The sequence below is a fragment of the Octopus sinensis genome, unplaced genomic scaffold, assembly GCF_006345805.1.
Source record: "Octopus sinensis unplaced genomic scaffold, ASM634580v1 Contig13942, whole genome shotgun sequence".
In the NCBI taxonomy this organism is placed as follows: Eukaryota; Metazoa; Mollusca; class Cephalopoda; order Octopoda; family Octopodidae; genus Octopus; species Octopus sinensis.
In genome coordinates, this window is record NW_021833065.1 from 17,501 (window position 1) to 39,817 (window position 22,317).

General features: G+C 33.1%; 1 protein-coding gene across 4 annotated transcripts in view; it reads left to right on the forward strand.

Annotated features, from left to right (window-relative positions):
• LOC115229957 overlaps nt 1-22,317 on the forward strand; it is a 70,571-nt gene that overhangs the window by 10,571 nt on the left and 37,683 nt on the right. For 3 of the 4 annotated variants that reach the window (XM_036499411.1, XM_036499412.1, XM_036499413.1), the window contains exons 2-7: nt 13,615-13,768; nt 14,096-14,207; nt 15,334-15,557; nt 15,741-15,877; nt 20,561-20,626; nt 21,672-21,853. In XM_036499411.1, the coding sequence (XP_036355304.1) occupies nt 13,698-13,768; nt 14,096-14,207; nt 15,334-15,557; nt 15,741-15,877; nt 20,561-20,626; nt 21,672-21,853 (792 nt within the window). In that variant the 5' untranslated portion in view covers nt 13,615-13,697. The remainder of the gene's footprint in view (nt 1-13,614; nt 13,769-14,095; nt 14,208-15,333; nt 15,558-15,740; nt 15,878-20,560; nt 20,627-21,671; nt 21,854-22,317) is intronic. The other variant, XM_029800216.2, reaches the window with a different exon arrangement.

The window sequence follows — 22,317 nt, forward strand, 5'->3', positions numbered from 1 at the left end:
ATGGAAGACCGAGACCTCTGGAGATGTTCTGTGACTGCAAAGACCCAACAAATGAAGTGAGTTCATGGCTGTATCCTACACCATTTTCACACAACCAGCCCATTCAATGTACCCTGGATTGCAGGACGGCCTGCTGTGCTTACTTTGGATGGTGGGGTGACCTGTGCTTGAGGAGACTGATTGAGTCAAGTACATCAGCATAAAAATCAAATGAAAAATGTAGTTGTGATGGCTGATGCCAGCGCTGCCTTGGTTGGCACGTAAAAAACAGTAGCTGATCATGGCCATTGCCTGCCTCCTCCAGCCCCTGTGCCGATGGCACACAAAATGCAGCTACTACAATTAAGGAGTGGTTGGTGATAGGAAGGGCATCCAGCTGTAGTAACACTGCAAGATCAGACTGGAGCTTGGTGCAGTCTCCTGGCTTACCAGACTCCGGTCGAAGCATCCATCCTGTGCTAGCATGGAAAACGGACATTAAATGATAATAATGATGATGATGATGTACATGTGTGTGTATATGCATGTACATATCTGTATGATTGTATGTATATATATATGTTTATGTATATGTCTATGTGTGTATCTATATATATGTGTGTGTGTATATATACCTGTGTGTATATTTATGTATATGTATTTGTATGTGTGTATGTATGTATATGTCTATACGTGTACATATGTATATGTCTATATGTGTACATATGTATATGTCTATATATGTACATATGTATATATGTATATGTCTATATATGTACATATGTATATGCCTATATATGTACATATGTATATGCCTATATATGTACATATGCATATCTATGTACATATATGTATACATATATATGCGTATGTATTTATATATATACACACACGCATATATATATATATGCCATATATGCATATATATATATATATGCATATATTTATATATATATATATATATATATATATATATATATGCATATATATATATATGCATATATTTATATATATATATATATGCATATATATATATATGCATATACACATATGAATGTTTATATATACATATATATGCGTATGTGTGTGTGTGTATATATATATATATATATATATAAATTAGAGATAAAACCACTATTAGGCAACTCAAATAGTGATAGACATAAAAACAAAAAATAAATATAATTTTATCTCTAATTTAATTTATATTGTGAAATTTGTTTTAATCCTAAATCTAATTTTTCCCTGTTAAGTTTGGATATACTCCCTAATATTATTATAATATATATATATATATGCACTCGATAGAGTGTAAGTACTTTGAGAGAAAAGTTGAACCTAAGGTGTGCAAGAGAGACGACTGTGCTGGTATGGTCATGTGGCGAGAATGGATGAGGATAGCTGTGTGAAAAAGTGACACACTCTGGCAGTTGAGGGAACCCGTGGAATAAGCATACCCAGGAAGACCTGTGATGAAGTGGTAAAGCACGACCTTCGAGCATTAGGCCTCACCGAGGGGATGATTAGTGACAGCAACCTTTGTAAATATGCTGTGCTTGTGAAGACCCGGCAAGCCAGGTGAGACCATAACCTCGTGGCCTATGCCAGGGCTGTAATCAGCCCACTCATGCGTACCTTTTCTCCATTGGACACTAAACTCTGCTTGCGAAGACCTGTTGAGGCAAGTGAAATCGAATTCGATGACTGGCATCCATGCTCATGAAAAAATATTCGAGCGAGGTCATTGCCACTGCCATCGAGCTGGCCTTCGTGCCGGTGGCAAGCAAAAGCATCCACTACACTCTCGGAGTGGTTGGCATGAGGAAGGGCATCCAGCTGTAGAAACTCTGCCAGATCAGATTGGAGCCATGTGCAGCCATCTGGTTCGTCAGTCCTCAGTCAAATCGTCCAACCCATGCTAGTATGGTAAGCGGACATTAAACGATGATGATGATGCACACACACACACACACATATATATACACCTGTATATTTGTATATATATGTGAAAAGCAACTTTTGAGTGTGGTCATTGCCTGAAACGCCTGACTGCACTTTGTTACGGAGGGCATCCAGCTATAGAAACTTTGCAGATGATATTGAGCCTGGTGCAGCCTCTGGCCCCGCAGTACTCAGATCATCCAACCCATGCCAGCATGGAAAGCGGACGTTAAGCAACGACACTGATGATGTGTAAGTATATAGATACATATATATATGCTTACGTGTATACACATGCATATATATATATGTGTGTATGTATATACATATGTGTATGTTTATACATTTACATATGCATATATATGATGATGATGATGATGATGATGATATATGTGTATTTATATACAAATATATATATTCGTATCTATATAAGCATATATATATGCTAGGGACATGCGTAAGCTTGCATGGAATGAAGCCAGTATGCTCCACTGGATTTGTAATGTCAGTGTGCATACTTCGAGCGTGATCGTTGCCAGAGCAGCTGACTGGCTTCCGTGCCGGTGGCACGTAAAAAGCACCACTTCAGCGTGATCGTTACCAGCATCACCTCACTGTCATTTGTGCCGCTGGCACGAGATGAAATATTCGAACGAGGTCGTTACCAGTGCCGCTAGACTGGCCCCTATGTATGTGGCATGTAAAAACACCATTTGAGCGTGACCGTTGCCATTACCCTGAATGTCCCGCGTGCCAGTGGCACGTAAAAACACCCACTACACTCTCGGAGTGGTTGGCGTTAGTAAGGGCATCCAACTATAGAAACTCTCCCACATCAGATTGGAACCTGGTGCAGCCATCTGGTTCGCCAGACCTCAGTCAAATCGTCCAACCCATGCCAGCATGGAAAGCGGACGTTAAACGATGATGATGATACATATAGATGGCTTGCTGGTTGTATATATAAATGGTTGGTTGTATCTATGTGAGGATAGTGACATGTGTATAGATGTGTGTGAATGTGAAAACATATATATATATGAGAGAGAGAGTGTGTGTGTTGCTCTTGTTGTACCACTAAGTTGCACTAACATAAACTACCCCAGTTGCCAAATCCTTTTTTTTTGTTGTTGTTGTTGAACAAGGGCAATTTAAATGAAACTTGGAAGTCACTGTCAGACTTTTCCTTGAGAAATGATTTATATGTATGCCTGCATAATGTATAAATGTGTGAGTATGTGTATTTGTATAAATGTATGTATGTTTATATTTATATCATCATTTAACCTCCATTTTCCATCTGGCATGAGTTGGATAGTTCAACAAGATGTGGCAAGCCATAGGACTGCACCAAGCTCCAATGTCTTTGGCGTGATTTCTACAGAGATACCCTTTCTAACACCAACCACTTTATGGTTGTACAGAGGGATGCCCTTCCTAACGCCATCCACTTTACTGAGTGTACTTGGTGCTTTTTACATGGCACAGGCACTTGTGAGGTCACCAAGTAACTTGTAGGATAAGACTCCCTCAACTGAGTTGGATGTGTGTGTATATATATATATATATACCTTTGTCCCTTCCATACTCACTAAAGTAATTTCTGTACCTCTGGTCTTCACCTCTGTTCCTGTACAGCCATCAAAGGGGATCATAGATAAAAACGAATGAGGAACCCTGCTCTACAGGATTTCCCTATTTTCGGATCTATCTGTAGGTTTATTATATTGCTGCTCTCCATCCTTCCTATACCACAGCTTATCACTTCCCCCTTCCTGGGCTATTTCTTTTATCTTCTACCCCGAACTCATATACTGCAATTTCACTCTTGTACATCGTTCACTACATTAACCTATACCGCATGTCTAACAATCTACATCTTTGATTTTCAGCTACCCTTCCGTATTCTCTCAACTACTCACCTTCTTGTACACCTCGCCATCAACATCTTTATCTTCTTTCCAGCTACCCCATCCACTCCTACTTTAAAAGGTAGCTTCTGTATCTCTTCTATAGTATGACGCATGTGCCTGTCTCTCTGTCATACTTTGTCTTCTCAAGACTTGACATACAACAACCCTACTCAGTTGAGGGCTTCTTTTTCTCCTCATCTTAACTATTTACTTGGCAACCCCTCCGGTGCCGCTGTCTCGAAAAAAAAGACACCATCCACTACACCCTGTACAGTGGTTGGCATTGAGAAGTGCAACCCAACCATAGAAGCCGTACCAAAAGATACATTGGTGCTCGTTGGACCTTGTCAAACCGTCCAACCGATGCCAACATGAAAAACGAACGTAATGAATTAATGATTTATATGCTGAAACTCCGATGAAGCTATATGGTGATAGTCAGGAGCTCAACTATGAGTCCATTGTATCTCATAGCAGAAACATTTGTAAGCTAATGAAGTTCATAGGATAATTATTTATTCTTTTGTCATCTCAATTTATTTGCACTTATGTATAATTACATGTGTGTGCATATGTTCGCTCAGAGATTTAAAACTAATATTTACATTTATATGTATGTATACACATATTTATATTTATGTATACATATGTGCGCGCGCGCGCGTATCCTTGAAGTATATCATCTGAAATGTATACTTGTTTGCTGCGACATATTAAAATTAGTCGTGTGATTAGAATGTTTCTACCTTCATTGCTAATATCTGTTATATTTAACTATTTGTATCACTTACTATTTGACTTTACCAAAACAATAAGTATATTGTATATATTTGTTGTGGTTATATCTTATAAAATAAATTTATTTTCTACTCATGTTTCTTGAGTTACATCGTTTCTTTAAATAAAATGCTAATATATTCAAGATGGATGACTTAACTACTGCTATCGATTTTCTAAGTTACTTCCCCTTTCAGAATACTTCCCCTTTGCGTATGGAAGCTAAAGCCATGTTTGTGTTTTGCATTTATTTTTAAATCTTTTTAATATACATGTCTCAGCTTTAACTTCGTTTTTGTATCTGGTTTGCAAAATTCTTTATGGGAATTCGTGTGTTGAAACAAATTTTCTTGTGTCTCTCTCCCCACTTTCAGCAAAGTTAGGTTTAACTGTTGTCGGTGTATTTTCGAATAGAACCTGTTCTAAGTTTTTGCACTTTAATAAGAAAGAACTTATCTTCTTTTCTTTCTTAATTCAGTTTTCAGACACGAAATGTTACATGTTAAATTCACATATAAGCAAATAAGCAGTTAAGATTTATAGGTTGCTGGTTCAAATTTTAAGTAGTGTTATCTTTCAACGCACACTGAATTCTATACTGGCTACTGTAGAAAACACATTTTTCTGGATAGTTTGAAATAAAAATTATTTATTCTAAATTTTGTTTACTTTTGTTTTTGAAGTATTTTAATTTACTGCTTTTGATTAAATGGTTTATCAACCTTTAAATGGCATCATTTACTTTCTTTATATTGGTAAATTCTCTTAATTCATTTTATGTTGATAACTTAGATTAGAAAGATCACTATTTGGCTTATTAATTAAAATATGGTCCTTTAGAAGACAGATCCTCGAATTAGTGACTTTAGGTTGTATTCTCTAAACATAATAGTCGCATCCTTAAAAGTACATGCCATTTTTATCCTGACACCATCCCTATTCTCTGTGTAGTTGTGGCTCTTACAACTATGGCAAATAGAACTACAGTATTAGTACATGATTCTTAGTTAATGATAATGGCTTGTTTTATACTTTGCTTTTATAATATTTTACCATTGGCTTTTTGCCAATGATAGAAATCGTTATTTTAATGAACTGCAGCCAAATGTTTTAGCATCTGCGTCGAACTAAGAACGGAAAAATCATTTTGTCGGGTATAACTGGGTATTTTATGAGTTGTTTCCCATCTCAATATAACTTTTTTTAGTTTTTATTCCATTTAGAAGTGATTTTTAGGGAAATGATGTAATCATAGTTCTGTTTTAACCCTTTTCTTGTTTTGTGTATCTGACGTCCATGCATTGCATATCATACACATTCCCAATCTTTTTTGACCATCTGAAGAGTATCTTGGAACTTATGTAAGGAAAGCTTTGTATTACCTGAAATGTATAAAACAAGGGATAACTAAAGGCGTGAAAACAAGTATGGTTGTTTAGGACAGGCAAAGGGTTCAAGGATACATTGTTTTATAATTAATACTACAAAGTTATTTATTAATTTTATGGTCAATGTTACAATATAGCTAATTAGTTTTATTGACAATATTACAAAACCATACATGGTAAACAGTAGTTGGCTTACTTTCAGTATGTAAACTCAATTCATTTGCCTCAGAGCAAGATAGCAAGTATTGAATTCATGATTTTTAGATTCATAGTTTGGCATCCTATCACCAAAAAGTTGGTAGTAGTATTTTTAATGGATCTTGTGTATTTTTAAAATACATAAAACAGTGGTTATGAAGTTATGCCATTTTATGCTATCAATTAGATTTATATTGCTATTATAGATCAAATGTGCATTGTCTCATCAACTTGGATGAAAGTGGTTCATTTCCACTCTTTTCATATTTTCACAAATATTTTCTGCATTGCCTTGTCAATATTTTGTATTGTATCTGGCCTATGATTTGTCTTTTTATTTTATATAGTAATTTGTGTAGTTTGGAAGGTTGTAAGTAACAATAACATTATTATATAATGGTTTCCAATAGGCTAGTCACTGCTTTACTGCATTTTGTTCATAAGAGTCTATGCACTGCCCTTGAATGCAGAGGTATGTGGAGACTTCTTTACCACACAGCTATGCCTGCTCCTAATATGTATATTTATATCTTAATCTTGCTAGATACAAGGCAATCATCATAAGTGCTGGTGCCAAGAAAAAGCACCCAGTACACTTTGTAAAGTGGATGGCATTAGGAAAAGCTTTCTGACAAAGAAACTCTACCAAAATACACAGTGCATAATTAAGTTCACCAACTCCTCAGACAAGTTACCCAACCTATGCCAGCATGGAAGCTAGATGGTGATGATGAAGATGATATCATTTACAATTCTAGGTCCATAAAAGATATCCATACACACAGTAGACTTTACTACAGTTTCTGTTTTCCAAATCATTACCGACTTGGTTTTGAGGTGAAGGTAAAATTTGCAGGTAATACGAAGTATTATTTGACAGTGATTGCAATATAAACACTTCTATTTTGATCCCTGGTGGAGCACTGTCCCACTCTGCCTTAGTAACCTTAGACCACACTCTCTCCTTTAGAAGAGCTTGTCAGAAACACCAAATTGATTGAAACTGTTTCCTACAGAAACTGGAGGAAATCAACCCATGCTAAGAAAACTTGGCCCAGTGTTGAATAGTGCCTGCTGCCTAATCACTGGTGTCATGGAACCCACCAATGCAAATTACCTGCTCCTTTTAACAGGTACTGCCTCTACTGATATCATAAAGTGGTCATTCAAATCAAGATGACAAAGGCTGTTATTGATGGATGTCAACTCCTGGCCCAGCAACTGTAGTCAAGAAGCTTATCACCATCTTGGGAAAAGAGACAGACTCCACTTCAAAAAATGTAAAAAAAAGAACTGTAGAAAGAATTGAAAGAAATATTTTCCAGATTGCTCTCGTAAGGTATTTTTAATCCAAGGCTATGATAAAAGACATCTGAGATGTCATGCCATATGATTGAACTGATCTACATTAACAATAATTATACTACATAGTTCATCAGTAAGGCTTTATATATTAAAACAATTTTATTGGCTATTATAATCGTAGCTCTATACGCTTATATCACATCAATAATTGTTAGCAGTCTCCAGCAATATTTCAGTTATGGCGAAAATAAAAAACACTTTCCTGTCATGTACATATTTCAATGCCTCATTCAGTTACTACCACTTGGTATAGAACAATTATTATACAATACTGTATGGTATTTTTTTAAAATACTTTTCTGCAATGTTAGATGTTTCTGAGCATCTAATATTGCAGGGAGATTATCCTGGATAAGTATGCATCTAACAAGCCCTATTCACTAAAGCAATGTTGCTGGCCCATGATTTATGAATATCGGGAGGGGTCTTTTTTTTTTTTATTTGATAACTTACTGAAAATGATTTCAATAAATGATGCATGTAAGGCAAAAAATTATGAAGACTGTTTTTTCCTTTTCTTTTTTAAGAAAAATGATGGAGGCAGTATTATGATAGCTATCACCTCTCATCCAGACAGCTGGTTGCTTGATCTCTGCAAGAGAATATTATTTTCCATTTATTTGTCAGAGCTCAAGTTCCAAACTACTGGCAGCACCCAGAATTCAATAAGCAATAAAATTGAGTTCTAGTTTTATGTATTAAGTTTGTTTCTTTACTGTTATTTTAAGGGATAATCTTCAAATGTTAACTACATCCTTAATACAGATAGAAAGCACTGTCATTCCTAACAAGACATTTATCTATAATAGTCTGATCCATCTAGATCTAAACCTTCATCATGACTCCACCAAGACCAGAGTACTACCTCAAACTTATCAATTGCAAAAGCTCTCTCATTCATTCACGCACACACACATGCACAAACTCTGAAACATTAAACTCTTCCTTTTGTTGCATACCAGCTCCTCATAACTCACACACTTCACAGTATAATTGGAGTTCTAGGTAGTTCAGTGCAAATTTTATGCTATTTTACATTGTGGTTAATAATATTTTATTGTTAATGGGAAGGTGCAGGTTGTAAAGAACTAAAACTGATGTCATGCTCTTTTCATGCTTTTTGAGTTTTCTTCCTCTCTACTGTATGATGTATCCATTTGTTAGGTGGAGTGATGAAGGTGAAAGGGGAGAGAGAATGATAATAGAAGGTAGACAATTGTAAATTAAGTGATGGAAGAGTGTATCAAGTACAAACATCTCTGATCCTATATTTTATACTTAGACCTCATGGTGGGAAAGGTAGGTAGAGTGGTGAGGATGGTGGCAAGGGAGGATCAAAAACAGATAGATCCAGTTGTATTACTTATTTCAAAGATAGCATGGTACTGGAGTAGCAAAGTGTCAGAGAGATGCATGAATTGAAAGATCTAGTGCCATCTGCAAATACACTGATAGCATAGACAGAAAACGATGTTGTTTTTCCATGTTTGCAAGTGTTCTCTAGCATTCATGTAGCCAATCATGTCAGTCATTTATCATCTTTGTGAGGCTCAGAACCTTTAGATCAGTCTTCACCTCTTTATCTCAAGTCTTCCTAGACCTCTCTCTTCCACATGTTCCATCAACTCTGAGCATCCTGCATTTCTTAATAGTGTAATCCTCTATATGCATTGCCTGTGCAGTCTTCTCTCTTGTATACTACATCAGATTACTCTCAGCTCATTTCTATTAATTATTCATACACTCTAATATTACATGCCAACCTGAGCATGCCAAATTGTTTTCATTTTTGAGCAGTACTACAACTTTTTTCCAGCCTGTTATTACTACTATACTTTAGGAACACCCACCTCCACTGATAATTAGGTCACCTAAGTAACAGAAGCTATCAGCTACTGCTAGGGAGCCTTCTGAGCACTTGAAATAATGTTTCCCTTCTGCTTATTACCTTTGTGAATCTTTGATTCCATTACATCTTGTATGTCCATACTTTACACTGGGTATACTGTGTGAAATTCCTAACTAATCTTTGCTAAGTTTTCTTTGAGGCCTCTTGATCTAGGTTTTGCTAGTAAAGTATGGAATTTCCTTTCTAATCCTATTACAGATTGAGTTATGAAAACAAGGTCATTGCAACTTATAGTTTTCATGGACAACCAATCTTAAATTCTTCTGTTATGGCTTAGAGGATTGGATAACCCCTACCTTCAAGCTAAATTTGTTGCTATACTCACTGCTTATTCTCACCTTGCTGATTATAGCTCTCTACATGGTTTGTACAGCAGTCACCAGCTAATCCCCTACTCCTAACCTCTTTAGGTACCAACAGATTACAGAGTGTGGAACCCTTCCAAAAGCATTCTACGGGTCTGCAAATGCTAATTACAGTAGCTTACTCTTAACTAAGCTCTTTTCCTGGCACGGCGCCAGTTTGTATTTCAAGGTTAATTCTAATCAACTGATCTGTAACTCTTTATGCAACTTTGGTAACTAGGCCCATCAATTTGTACCTCTGTAATTTCCTTTCCCTAGTGCAATTCTTCTTAAAATGAGTGGGACCTCCTTCCAGGGGGTGCCAGTGAAAAACTTTATAGGAGTACAAGGGACTGTAGAGGAGTAATGGATGTATCTTTTAGTTGCTCTGATTTTCAAAAATAGTTTCAATTTTTATTCTGAGTGTGAATCAGCTGGTAATATTAATTGCTTCAAATGTTGTTTTGACATTCCATATTGATAGAAGGATTTCTGTGCTAGTAGTCTTTTTAGTGATCATCTTCTTAGCAGAAAATTTTGTGGTGTATTTAATCTTGTTCAGTTGTAGCAAGAGGGGTTGGTAAAGTATTAGTAAAATAAAAGATGATATTTAAAGAAAAATATTTAAGAAGCAGTGCACTTGTGCATCTCCTTTTCTCTCTCGACCTTGCTGACATTGTCCAAAGGAGTGCAGAGCATTACGTTCGGCACTAGCTTGGTTGCAGGGGCTCCACTCCAGATTTCTTTGAAGGTTGTCTCCTTTCCATAACCCTGGATAGGGGCCCATACCGAGTACTGTCAGCTGGAGCCAGCTGAGCCCGGGACACGTGTCAGGCAGAGTTGTCACTCCCTGAAGTAGTGAAGAAAATCGCTACTCACTACAGTACTATTATGACACTATCTTCGGTACTATTATGGCACTATCTTCGGTACTATTATGGCACTATCTACAGTACTATTTCACTACCACATCATATGTTACACTGGAACTATGCATCAGCCACAAACTAGATCTCCAGCCTTCAACAGGCTGTCATAAAAACTCCCCATTTTCTCTTTGCTCCTCCATTTGCTTTCCTACTTGTCCTTATCATCAGCTACAATCTCTCTCTATCCAAGACTAGCCAAGGGTTCTTTCAGCTTTTGTTTTCTTACTTCAAATCCTTCATGTGTGTGTATTGTTAAGTCTGAAAAAAAAAAGGCTTTTGCAGATTCTAAAAAACTAGTGTAATCAATGTGACTGATGTTCATAAATGATTGCAGGTTGACAGCTTGCAAGAAAAATATAGGATGGTTGGGAATTTCTGAGGGATGATGTGCTAAAGACAAAGGACTGTAAAAGTAATTAATTCATCACTTGTAAATCACAATATACTGACTACCACTGCCAACAATACTTCTAAACTGATGGTATCACTCATCGCTCTTCCTTATCCTTCTTCCAGGTATCATCTAAACTCAGACATCATACTAAATCTACATTGTTTTTATGAATATAGACTGCAGAAACATCTCTAAAAGTATTGTCATCCATGTCTCATTCAATAGCACAAGGACACAATCACAATATATATATATATATAAATAATATAGGATAAAATTTTCGAAAAAAATTTTATCAATGGCCAGCATATTAAAAAAATAACCTTTAAAGGTTAAATTTATAAACAACTTATAAACAACTTATAAACAAATTATATGGTTATTGACAATTAAGTCTATTTTCAGCATATTTGGCATTGGAATTTTTTCTTTTGCCCTTGTTTATAAGTTATATATATATATATATATATATATATATATATAGAGAGAGAGAGAGAGAGAGAGAGAGAGAGAGAGAGAGAGAACAATCTCGTGCCCATCTTTAACACGAACAACATGAAATGAAAGCCCCCAAAATTGCTATATGCTAGAGTCACCATCACTGGTGATCTCTCTTGGAGATCTTATATCCTTAGCACAGCTAAGATCAGCTTGCTTCTTCAAGACCAGAAAATTACTCTTTGTAGTTAAATAACTTTCTGCAAAGTTTAAATGAGACACATAGTAGAATACTGCCCACACATCTGAGATGGTGCTGCCTGTACTGCATAAAAAATAAAATACCTGGCTAATTGGCATAAAATCACTCACCAACACACTCCTGTCTCTGCTTTTCTCTACCTTAAAATTTTGTTATGTGTGTCATTATTTTTAAATTAGCACAAATCAATTTGTGGTGCCTGAATAATTTACCATTTTCAGCAGTAAACACGTTTCTTTTTCTCAGCTCAGCTTACTGTTTTTCTTGAATGGTTGCAAGGGAGGGGGGAACTACGCATAGTAGTTTATAGTGGGCCTAGGATAGTGGACACAATATGGGTGACTAGAGAGGTGAATGAGTCAAGCATGCATGAATGAATGCAGTACAAGACTAACAAACTCTGAGGAGCAGAAGCCATAATGGTTGTGATAGAAGTGTTAAAGAAAGAAAGCAGTTTGTTGGATGGCCTTTCTTTGGATGTAGTTTAGGAAGTCCGCATACAATAGATGTGAGAGCAGTGTTCTATTTTGGGTCTCACTTTAGCTTGGTAGTGGGTTAATAGTTGACCAAGACTGAAGGAATTTATGTCTCTGCAATGGTAGGACAGTTTTTACTGAGAGATTGTCAGTGATAGTGAAACCTAGCACTTACAGTGACTTGGTGAGCTCTAGTTGCAAGCTATTCATATTCAGAGAGGTAGGGTGCAGTGTTTTCTCTACATGTGTAGTTATTGTTTCTTTGTGCTCTTGAGGCAAGGTTGACATAACTCCATTGGAATATATGTTCAAGGTCCCTGATCATGGAGTCGATGCAGGTTGGCTTCAAGTATTAACTTGTAGATGACATTTGGTTGCAGAATGTTATGGAGAAATGCAAGAGGGTACCATCTACATAAGGTGTTGTTGGTGACAACAAATAGGTTGTTGTTTAGGAGTGTGAAGGTCAAAACTGATCCTTTGGGTAGTGTATGTTATTGTTCCATCAGTACATGTCACAATGATATAAATAAACCCATTTGGGTTTATGTAAATTCTAAAGAAAGTTGCTACAGTTAAAAATCTTTTGTTATCACATTTACTATTGTCTTGCAGCATATGTTTTGGGGATCAGTGACTATCTGTAGGATTAGATATATTAACCCTTTAGCATTCAGATTATTTTATCAAATGTAATGCTTGTTTATTCTTGAATGATCATGTATTATCTTGTAGCTTCAAGACTTTGATGACCTGACTGTATATTTTTAGAATGACATTTTGGGGTTAGTGTAATAGATGGGATCTGGCTGATTTGAGTGTAAAGCAGGTAGACTATTTGGGTTGGATATAGCCAAAATAAAAATGTTATCTATTTGAAGAGTTGCAAATTTTATAATACATATAAATCAGTTTTTCACAAATTTTAGATCACTCTTAGTGTCTCCTTATATGTGCCTTTTTGTTTTGCTTTGTTTTGATTGTTTTTTAGCTAATTACTGTTCATGTTTCTGGTGGAAATACCACTGATGTAAATAAACCATTTTCTTTTTTCCACTTTCTACTATAATAAATTGAATCTCTTTGAGTTTTAATCAGGGCTGTGGAGTTGAATTCAGAAACAATTAAGGGGTAGCTGGAGTTGGAGTCGGTAAAATAGACCACAATCACTTAATTACATAGAGGAGTCGGAGTTGAAGTTTTTTGTTTCGACTCCACAGCCCTGGTTTTAATTAATGCCATGTTCATTTTTTGTTCAATTTAATTTATAAGTAAAACAAATTTATATGTTCCATTTACAGGTGGGGTGTGCCATGCAAAGAAAAAAGAAGTCAGGCTCCTTGCACATTCTCCTATATTCAGAGCAGAATATCAAGCTATCATCATGAGCTTGGTAGCCCGCCAGGAACTTATTGCACCTGCATCTGCAGCTGTCAAAATGGCTGCTGGTATTCAGTAAGTTTATGATTAACAAATAATAATTTAATATAATTTACAAAAAAAAAAAAGCAGCAAAGAAAACATTAAACAACAGGGTTAACTTTTAGATTTGTTTTGATGCTTTATAAGCTTAAGGGAGATTTGTAGAAAATGTTTACCCTGTATAGCTTTTGACTTAATCAAGTTAACAATAACTCCTCCTAGATTGTATACTGATGTAATTTATACAAATAGATTTTCAGCTAATTTTGTTTCAAATTATGTTATGCAAATCTCCTAAAACATATAATTAAAGATGAATTTTTTGCTGTACTTTTGTTACAATTAGTCTATTTATTTCAGTCCTGAATCTAGAGAAGCTGTTTGTGCAGCAGCTACAACTCAAGAGGATCCAAATTATCCACCTCCAGAAGCTTATGCTAGATGTTTTGGACTTCCTTATCAAGTTAAATTGGTAATTCTTTTCTTTTTATCATTTAGAATAAAAAAACTTTTGATGTTAGTGAGTTCACACTGTTTACTTAGGAAAATCCTGAAGCATAATATATTTTATCCTATTGACTTCAATAGCACTCGGTAAGATTATTGGTACTGTTCTATTTTGGATAATTTATATTTGTCAAAATATAAATATAGGTGTCTGAAGTAAATAAAAATTCATTTTTCTGTTAATTATTTACTATTTTATGTGCTTTTATGTTAAACAGAAGATTATGAAATTACACAATTCAATTCAGTAATATCCTAGCATTTAGTGGTTTGGAGATATAATTACTTGTTAACAAGCTCTCAATATACATCTAAAGTAAGCAGGGAAACAAAATAGTTGATATTTTTTTAGTTATGATTTAATTAGAAGTACATCATCTTTTTATTAATCTAAATTCTGTATCCCAAATCTGACTTTTTGCTTAGAAATTTAGAACACACTTTAAACCTTAGGCATTCCTGAGAATTAACTCCACTTTTATATGAAAGCACATGGCAGATATATATATCAGGCAGCACTCCCATACAATTTGGTATATATATTTTGGCAAGTAGACTATGACATATAGAGTGTTCAGTCCAAAACACTGCAACATCTCTGCAGTGAATTTGAACCCATAACATGTGAATATTTAGTATGATACACTTGGTCACTCTACTTCTACATGGTTTTTCTGGAAAATTTTTAACCTTTAGCATTCAGATTATTCTGTCAAATTTAACACTTATTCACATTGTTTTAAATTAATCATGCAGCTTTGAGATTTTCATGATGTGACTGCTTATTTTTAGGACATGTAGGGTAGATGTGAGAGGTTGCATCTAACTGGTTTAAACATAAAACAGGTTGAATATTTAGGCCGGATGTGGCCAGTTTGAATGCTAAAGGGTTAATATAGTTACCTATCACTGCTATGTAATAGGGTTTTTTTTTAACTATATGTATGTCCTGTTTGTATTAGCACAGTCATCTTTCATGAAAGTTTAAATTGCCACTGCTTTTAATATAATTTCCTCATTTGTGCACATTTTATTTATTCCTATTTTTTAGCCTTGCGAATATGAATTGAATATTTTATCTATTTATCTAGGACCATAACTATGTTGCCCCACCACCTCCCACACCACCCCAATCACCTCCTCCTCTGCCAACACAACCACCACCATCATCCAAGATTAATGGCCATTTGGAAATTGATGTCTCCTCTGTGCCTGCTGTTAAAGAAAAGGATGTTGATACTGAAGATAGTATAACAAGGTGTATATGTGAACTTCAGCATGATGATGGGTATATGATATGCTGTGATAAATGCAGGTGGGTTTTGTTTTTATTTTCTCTTCAAGAATATATAGTTGCTAAAAAAAAATGTAATTTAATGTAATCATATAAATATCATTAGTGTTTTATATTTGATATTCATATTTTTATTTGATTTGTCTTGATAATTTAATTTTTATTCTTCAAATATTTTGCAAGTTATATTTTTTATATTTTTAGTGTTTGGCAACATATTGACTGTATGGGAGTCAGGAATAACATCCCTGACTCTTACTTCTGTGAGAAATGTGAACCTAGGCAAGTTGATGTTGAGAAAGCTCGTCTTATTCAAACAAGAAAATTGGAAGAATTAACAGGTAATATATTTCTTATAAAATTTTCATCTATGGTTTATGTATTTTCTGTAATAGTATAGTTTTCAGTTGCCTTCAGATTGTTATGGTTTTCTTACCAAAAATTTTAGTTTAATTTTTTTATTCATTATTTTATATAATTATAATCATTTCTCTTAGTTATATTCTTTATGATAAAAATGTTTATATAATGTTAGTCTCAGACATCAGAGAACTCCAGAGAAAAATATGAAAAGAGTATATCAAAGAAATTCTATGCATATGCATAAATGTATATGCATACTTCATTGGCTTCAGTCATTGAAATGCACCATGCTAGAGTTTGGCTAAAGGAGGGTAGAGAAGGAGGCAAGGCAGAATTTGTGAGTGGGGATACAGCATTTTACGTATGTATTTTATGTTTTTCGTGGTTAAAGTTCGCTCTAACCTTACTACCTAGTGCCATATTTTTTTAATGACTTCAAAATGAATTGGTGTATATTGGAAGTGTTTGAGTCTTTTCCTGATAGTTTGTAACAGTCCCTCTAGTCCCCAATGTTTTATAAAAAGACCTAAGTTCTCCAAAAGGATTTTCAGAGTTTTTAGATTCTTTTGGTAATAATCTTTCAGTCGTTTAAGTCATTAGACTGAAGCCATGCATGGGCATCGTCTTGAATGATATTAGTCAAACAAATCGACCTCAGTACCTATTTTAACTTTTGTTTTTTAATAATGCTTGGTATTTATTTTACCAGTCTCTTTTGCTGATCTACTACGTTACTGGGACATAACAGTCAAGCAGTGGTGGGGACCAAAGACACACACATAAATAATGATGATAACAATTGTTAACTATATTTGCTTCTGTGATTTGAAGTGGCATTCTTGAGCACACGTTGCAGAAATGAAGATATTTAATAATACTTTTCTTCATATATAATATGTTGCATAGAATCTATTTTAGGGTGCAATACATCTCATTTTAAGATATAACCTAACCTAATACCTAGTGCCAAATTTTTTTAATGACTTCAAAATGTATTGGTGTATATTGGAAGTGTTTGAGTCTTTTCCTGATTTGAAAAACAAAACATTTTCTTAAATATGTGACTATTTATTTGTAACATAATAAACAAGATAAATGCAATAAATGTGATGAGTCATTTCAACAAATAATTTACTGGATGCTAAGTTAGTTATTGTCTGAGGCACTGTTAGCTGAAACCTATTTAAAGTTATCTTGAATATACTACATTTTGCCGAGCATTTCATTAAGCCTAGTTACAACTGGATTTAATTGTATAATGTTTTCAAAAAGTAAGCCAGATTTAACTAAGTTAAGGAAGATAATCTATAGTCTTTGCATTCATTACTGTATGTAATATTTCTAATTAACTCTTTTAATAATTAGTAAGCAAGTTTTATGAAAAGATTGTAAGCTTTAAATAAATGTGAAAATTTACTGCACATTTTGTTTTAATGAAATGCATGACTTCAATCAGTATTTTTCTTTATTTGTAATTTCATTTTTTTGTAAGAAATAGATTAACTTCTTACAAAAATTTCCTAATAATTAAGTGGAAGGTTTATTTGCAGCATTCATATTTATTTATACTGTTTTACTTCAGAAAAATATTTCTGGTTTCCAATATGGTGTGCCAAATTGGAAAAGTTTTCTTTTTTTCCTGTTGCTAATAGCTTTTCAGAATTATTCAAGTTGAAAGAAAACTAAAATTAAAATCTTGTGATTAAATCAGTATCTATTACAGTAATTCTATTGTTGTGCATTGTTATGCAGAACACCAAATGCACTGCTTAAGGTTAATTACTATTCATATTTAAGTTTCAAATCATAAAAATGTTACTCAAATTATTAATTGTTCTTTATTTTAAATTTCTAGGTATTTTTATACTTTTTTTTTTTAGTAATTTGGTAATTGTAATAAAATTACAATTTTCTGTTTTTATTTAGTTTGTATATTATTACTGCTAATATTTGATATTTTTTTTAAATAATTGACAATCCATTAGGTGCAGATTACAAAAGATACTGTTGTTAATTCACTTTTTTTTTTTTATTTCTCTGAGTTTAATTTCTAAATATTAGAAATAATTCCAATAGGTTTTTTTGTGTGATTCTTTTTGTAACAATTTCTAAATTTCTAAATTTCATAAAAGAGGCTAGCATATGAGATGTGTGCGTGTCAATTATAAAGTTTGTTTTAAAATACAAAGTATAGTATTGACTCTATAATTAGCCTTTCTCTTCATTTGTAATCCAGACAGCCACACTGCTTTGATCGTCTAAGAATTTTGGTTATTAAAAAAAAATGTATTCATAAAAATATTGGAAAGTTTCAATATCTATAGCAGTTAATATAGCTTTATCTAGTATCGTCTTAAATTTTCTTAATTTTATTGCATCTCTTTAGGTTTTATCTTGAAACATAATATTTTGGACATCTCAGAAATCATAGATTCAAACTTCCAGGCCTAGTTTAATATTTGCTTGTCTGTTTTACATAAATGTTCTGAAATTTGTTTCCTTTTAAATTACCTTGTTCTCTTCATCCATGTTGTGTCCACCCCACAGGCCCTGCACCACCCACTACACTTAGTTCTTCCCAAGGCATCAACTGTCTGGAATTTCTGCATTGTATTTAACTTTCCTGCAGTTGTCAACTTGCACTCAGAGGTCCTGTAAAAGGTCCATCTTCCAGACCTAGTTATTGTATTTAATTATGTATAATATACCTTTTTTCCTGTTCCATGTGTATGACATCCAGCACAACAGAAGTTACACCTATTGCCCAAGCTGTATAGTGGAGAGTTCACTTTAATAATGTTAGATTTTTCTATAATAGTGATAATACTTTAAGCATTCAATAAATTTCATTATTGTACCCATGTTAGAGATCATCTCAAAGGTGTTTACTATTTTACTAACACATTGAAATGGTTCAGAAATGTAAAACACAACCAATTAAAGAGTGATATGTGCTTGGTTTCTGATTATTCACTACTACATATTTCATGTTCACTATCCAATCAGTATATATAATATATATACAATTTATATCTTAGTGAACAAATTTAGCATTATAGTAAATGATATTATTGTATTGACCAGACTATTGGATGTTACACACCACTGATCACAGTGCACTTCCTCACATTGTTATAGCTTTTGAACAATGCTTCCCCACTGGCTTGGTAGGCAGGCCAACATTCCTCTTGAACAGAACTCCAGTTTATTGCAGAGTTGCCCATTTACAGTTGAATGGACTGGAGCAACATGAAATGTAGTGTCTTGGTCATGAACACAAAGCATTGCCAGTCTGGGAATCAAAACCATGATCTTGCAAGCATGAGTGCAACACCCTAACCACTTGGCTATGCACATTCATTAAATGGTTTATATTGCATAATTAAAAAATAAAGCCACATCTTGTATGTTACAAAAATCATAAAAGACTCTTTTATAAAAGCATAAAAAAGTTAGTTTTAAAATTCCACTTTTACATATGTTCTCTCTCTGTAAACCGGTAATAAAATTGAGCATTAAACATACTTTTTTAAGTGTCATTATCAAATTCAAATTGATTTTCTATAAAAAAAAAATGATGACTAAACACTTTTTTCTTTACATCTTAGTACTAAAGGAAAGTATTATACAAGATATACTTTTTCCAGCATTCCATTGCCAACCTATAACGAGTGGTGCACAGTATATATGTGTATTATGAACAAATAAATAGAGTAATAAAATAAAATTTTAAAATAACCTTTTCATAATTGGAGAGATTTCAAAAGCTTTTTCTACAGTAAAATCAGTTCAAAATAGGTAAATGACGTAGTTACAATTATACACTGAGTTTCCTATGAGAAAAGAACTAACCTAAAATTAATTTACTTGTCATACATGTTCTCACTTGCAAATTATCTAGAAAAGGTTTATAGGCTCAGGCACCTGGGATTAATTTTTAACAATTTTGAATATAAATTCCGAAGATATGATCTGTATGGTAATTCAGTTGTATCATTTAGAATTTATGTAAATAGATATTGGAAAAGAATATCTCACCTAGGGCAAATTTGTCTTTCTCTACAAACATGTTTTATGCCAGTTATGTGACATTATTTAAGCATCCCAGGAAAATAATTTAATATCTCTTATACTTAAAGCAAAAAACCATTTTTGATTGCCTTTGTTTTCGGGCATTAATATTTGTTTCAGCAATCAGCTTGTGCTTCTTTTTCATAATTTTTATTTGAAATATGTGATATATATTCAATTTGAAAAATATACACACATTATCTTTTGAAATTTTATCTTAGGAATGTTCCCTTTCATGAGAAAAGTATCTAATGTGTGGAGTTTTTGTTTGTGGTTATTCTATAATTACTATTAATTTTATTGTTACTTGCAGAGTTTATTAATTATTATTATTGTTAATTTATACTATTTGTATAGAATTTAAAATATTGCCTTTTTTTTTATTCATTAGCATCAAATGAAAATTCTGATTGAAGAAATTGCAGTAATTTTATGTTTTTAGAATTTAAAAAAATTATATTTTATTAGTTTTTCATAAGTTACAACATTTCGCTAACGCTCAACATCAGTGATAATCTTACTGGGGATGGATTAAAAAAATTGCTTAAGCTATGTAATTCAATTCTAAAATTCTCTTTTAACTGTTTCAGGCTCTTATTCAGACATCAGGTATGAGGCTGTTAAGGGAAAGAACAGGGTTACTGGAGAACATACTGGTAAGATTAAGACCTGACATCCCTTACTACAACTTTAATATCCTTATAGAATACTCCTCATACCAATAATTTTCCAGCATATATATATTTTTTTTTTTAAATCAAAATACTTATTATTTTATATTAATACAACAAAAGCTTTTTTCTTATTCATTTAGATTTGAAATCTTTGTTGATTAAATATTAGACAGATATTTTTATTTCAAGATCTATAAGTTTAATGTTCTGTAAAATTAAGATGTCCTTACTTTGGAATCTCTCTCCATTTCCAGACAAACAAAATCATATACATATGCTAGCTTAAGTCAACAAATGTAAATGAAACTTGTACTAAACATAAGCAAACCGTCTCCTTATGATTGAAAATGAAATAATTTTTTAATTCAGCAAAAACCTGGGAATACTTAGAAACTAAAAAAATAATCATACTATATTTTTAAATTATGAAACAATTTTTCAGATAAATTTCAATGTCTTTGAGATGTGAAGTATAAAGGGCCTGTTAAAAAAACTTTTTATGTATTTTATCACATTAAAATATGCATTTATTATTTTTGCTAATACTTTTATTTCTTTTTATAAAATTGATAAATATATAAATATTACAGTAATTTTAGCATCATAAATTACAATGAAATTTACATGCATGCTTCTAACATGTAATTATTTTGTCAATGTTCTAAGAAGTACTGTTGTTAATGCATTCTTTGTAAATGTATATACTTCGATTTTTTACAACTTTGTAAACAAAATTTTTTCTTATGCACAGTAAAGCTTTTTGTAAATGAATACTAAAAGCACTATTAATTGCATTAAGAATCGTAAAGGAAATTTTATCAGTTTCTTTGAAATTTGGGGGCCATTAATAAAATCAGTGTGTTCTTTCAATAGCTTTTCTTTTTTTATGCAATTTTAAAATCTTTAATACGATCATACAACTAATTTCATACAAACATCAGTTGGTATAAATATCTGGAAACATGTATTTTTGCCTAGAAAAGACATTCCTAAGTAATATCAAATCTCCTTATTTTATTTTTACCAGATACCAGTGCAACTGATACTGACCCAGAGGAGGTAAATAACCGAATGATGGCTCTTGTAGAGAAGAATAAAAAGACCAAAAGAACAAAACAGAAGCCTGTCAAGAAAAAAAGAATGAAAGCAGCCAAAGAGAATAAAAAAGAAAATAAAGATAAAGAGCCAACAGTCAATAAAAAGCAAAAGGTAACTTTGGATCTTAATTTGAGCAGTTTTATTTTCAATAAAATATATTATTAGGCCAAAACATATCTTGATGTAGAAAGGCTTGAGATCTTAATAACTAACAAATAGATTTTCTCTCTAAATGAAATAAATAGAATGGTCTGATAGATACTATTTTGACGGTTAAAAAATTGACGATAAAAAAAAAACTATCCTAAAGTTCCTCTTTTCTACTTACTTCAAGAACTGTTATGTGAATGATAATTATGACGTGAAATGCTAAATTAAATATGATTGGGATAAAACATGAAATAATTAATCAAATTTCCTACTAAATATTATGATCAGTCATAGATTTACTGGACTCCTTTATCAGAGGTATGACATTTTCTTCACAGTATAGCATAGACATAGATACAGGCTGAAGGAAATTAGTACAACACACTTTGAAAGACACAAATTTTTGAGAAACAAATGCATAATTG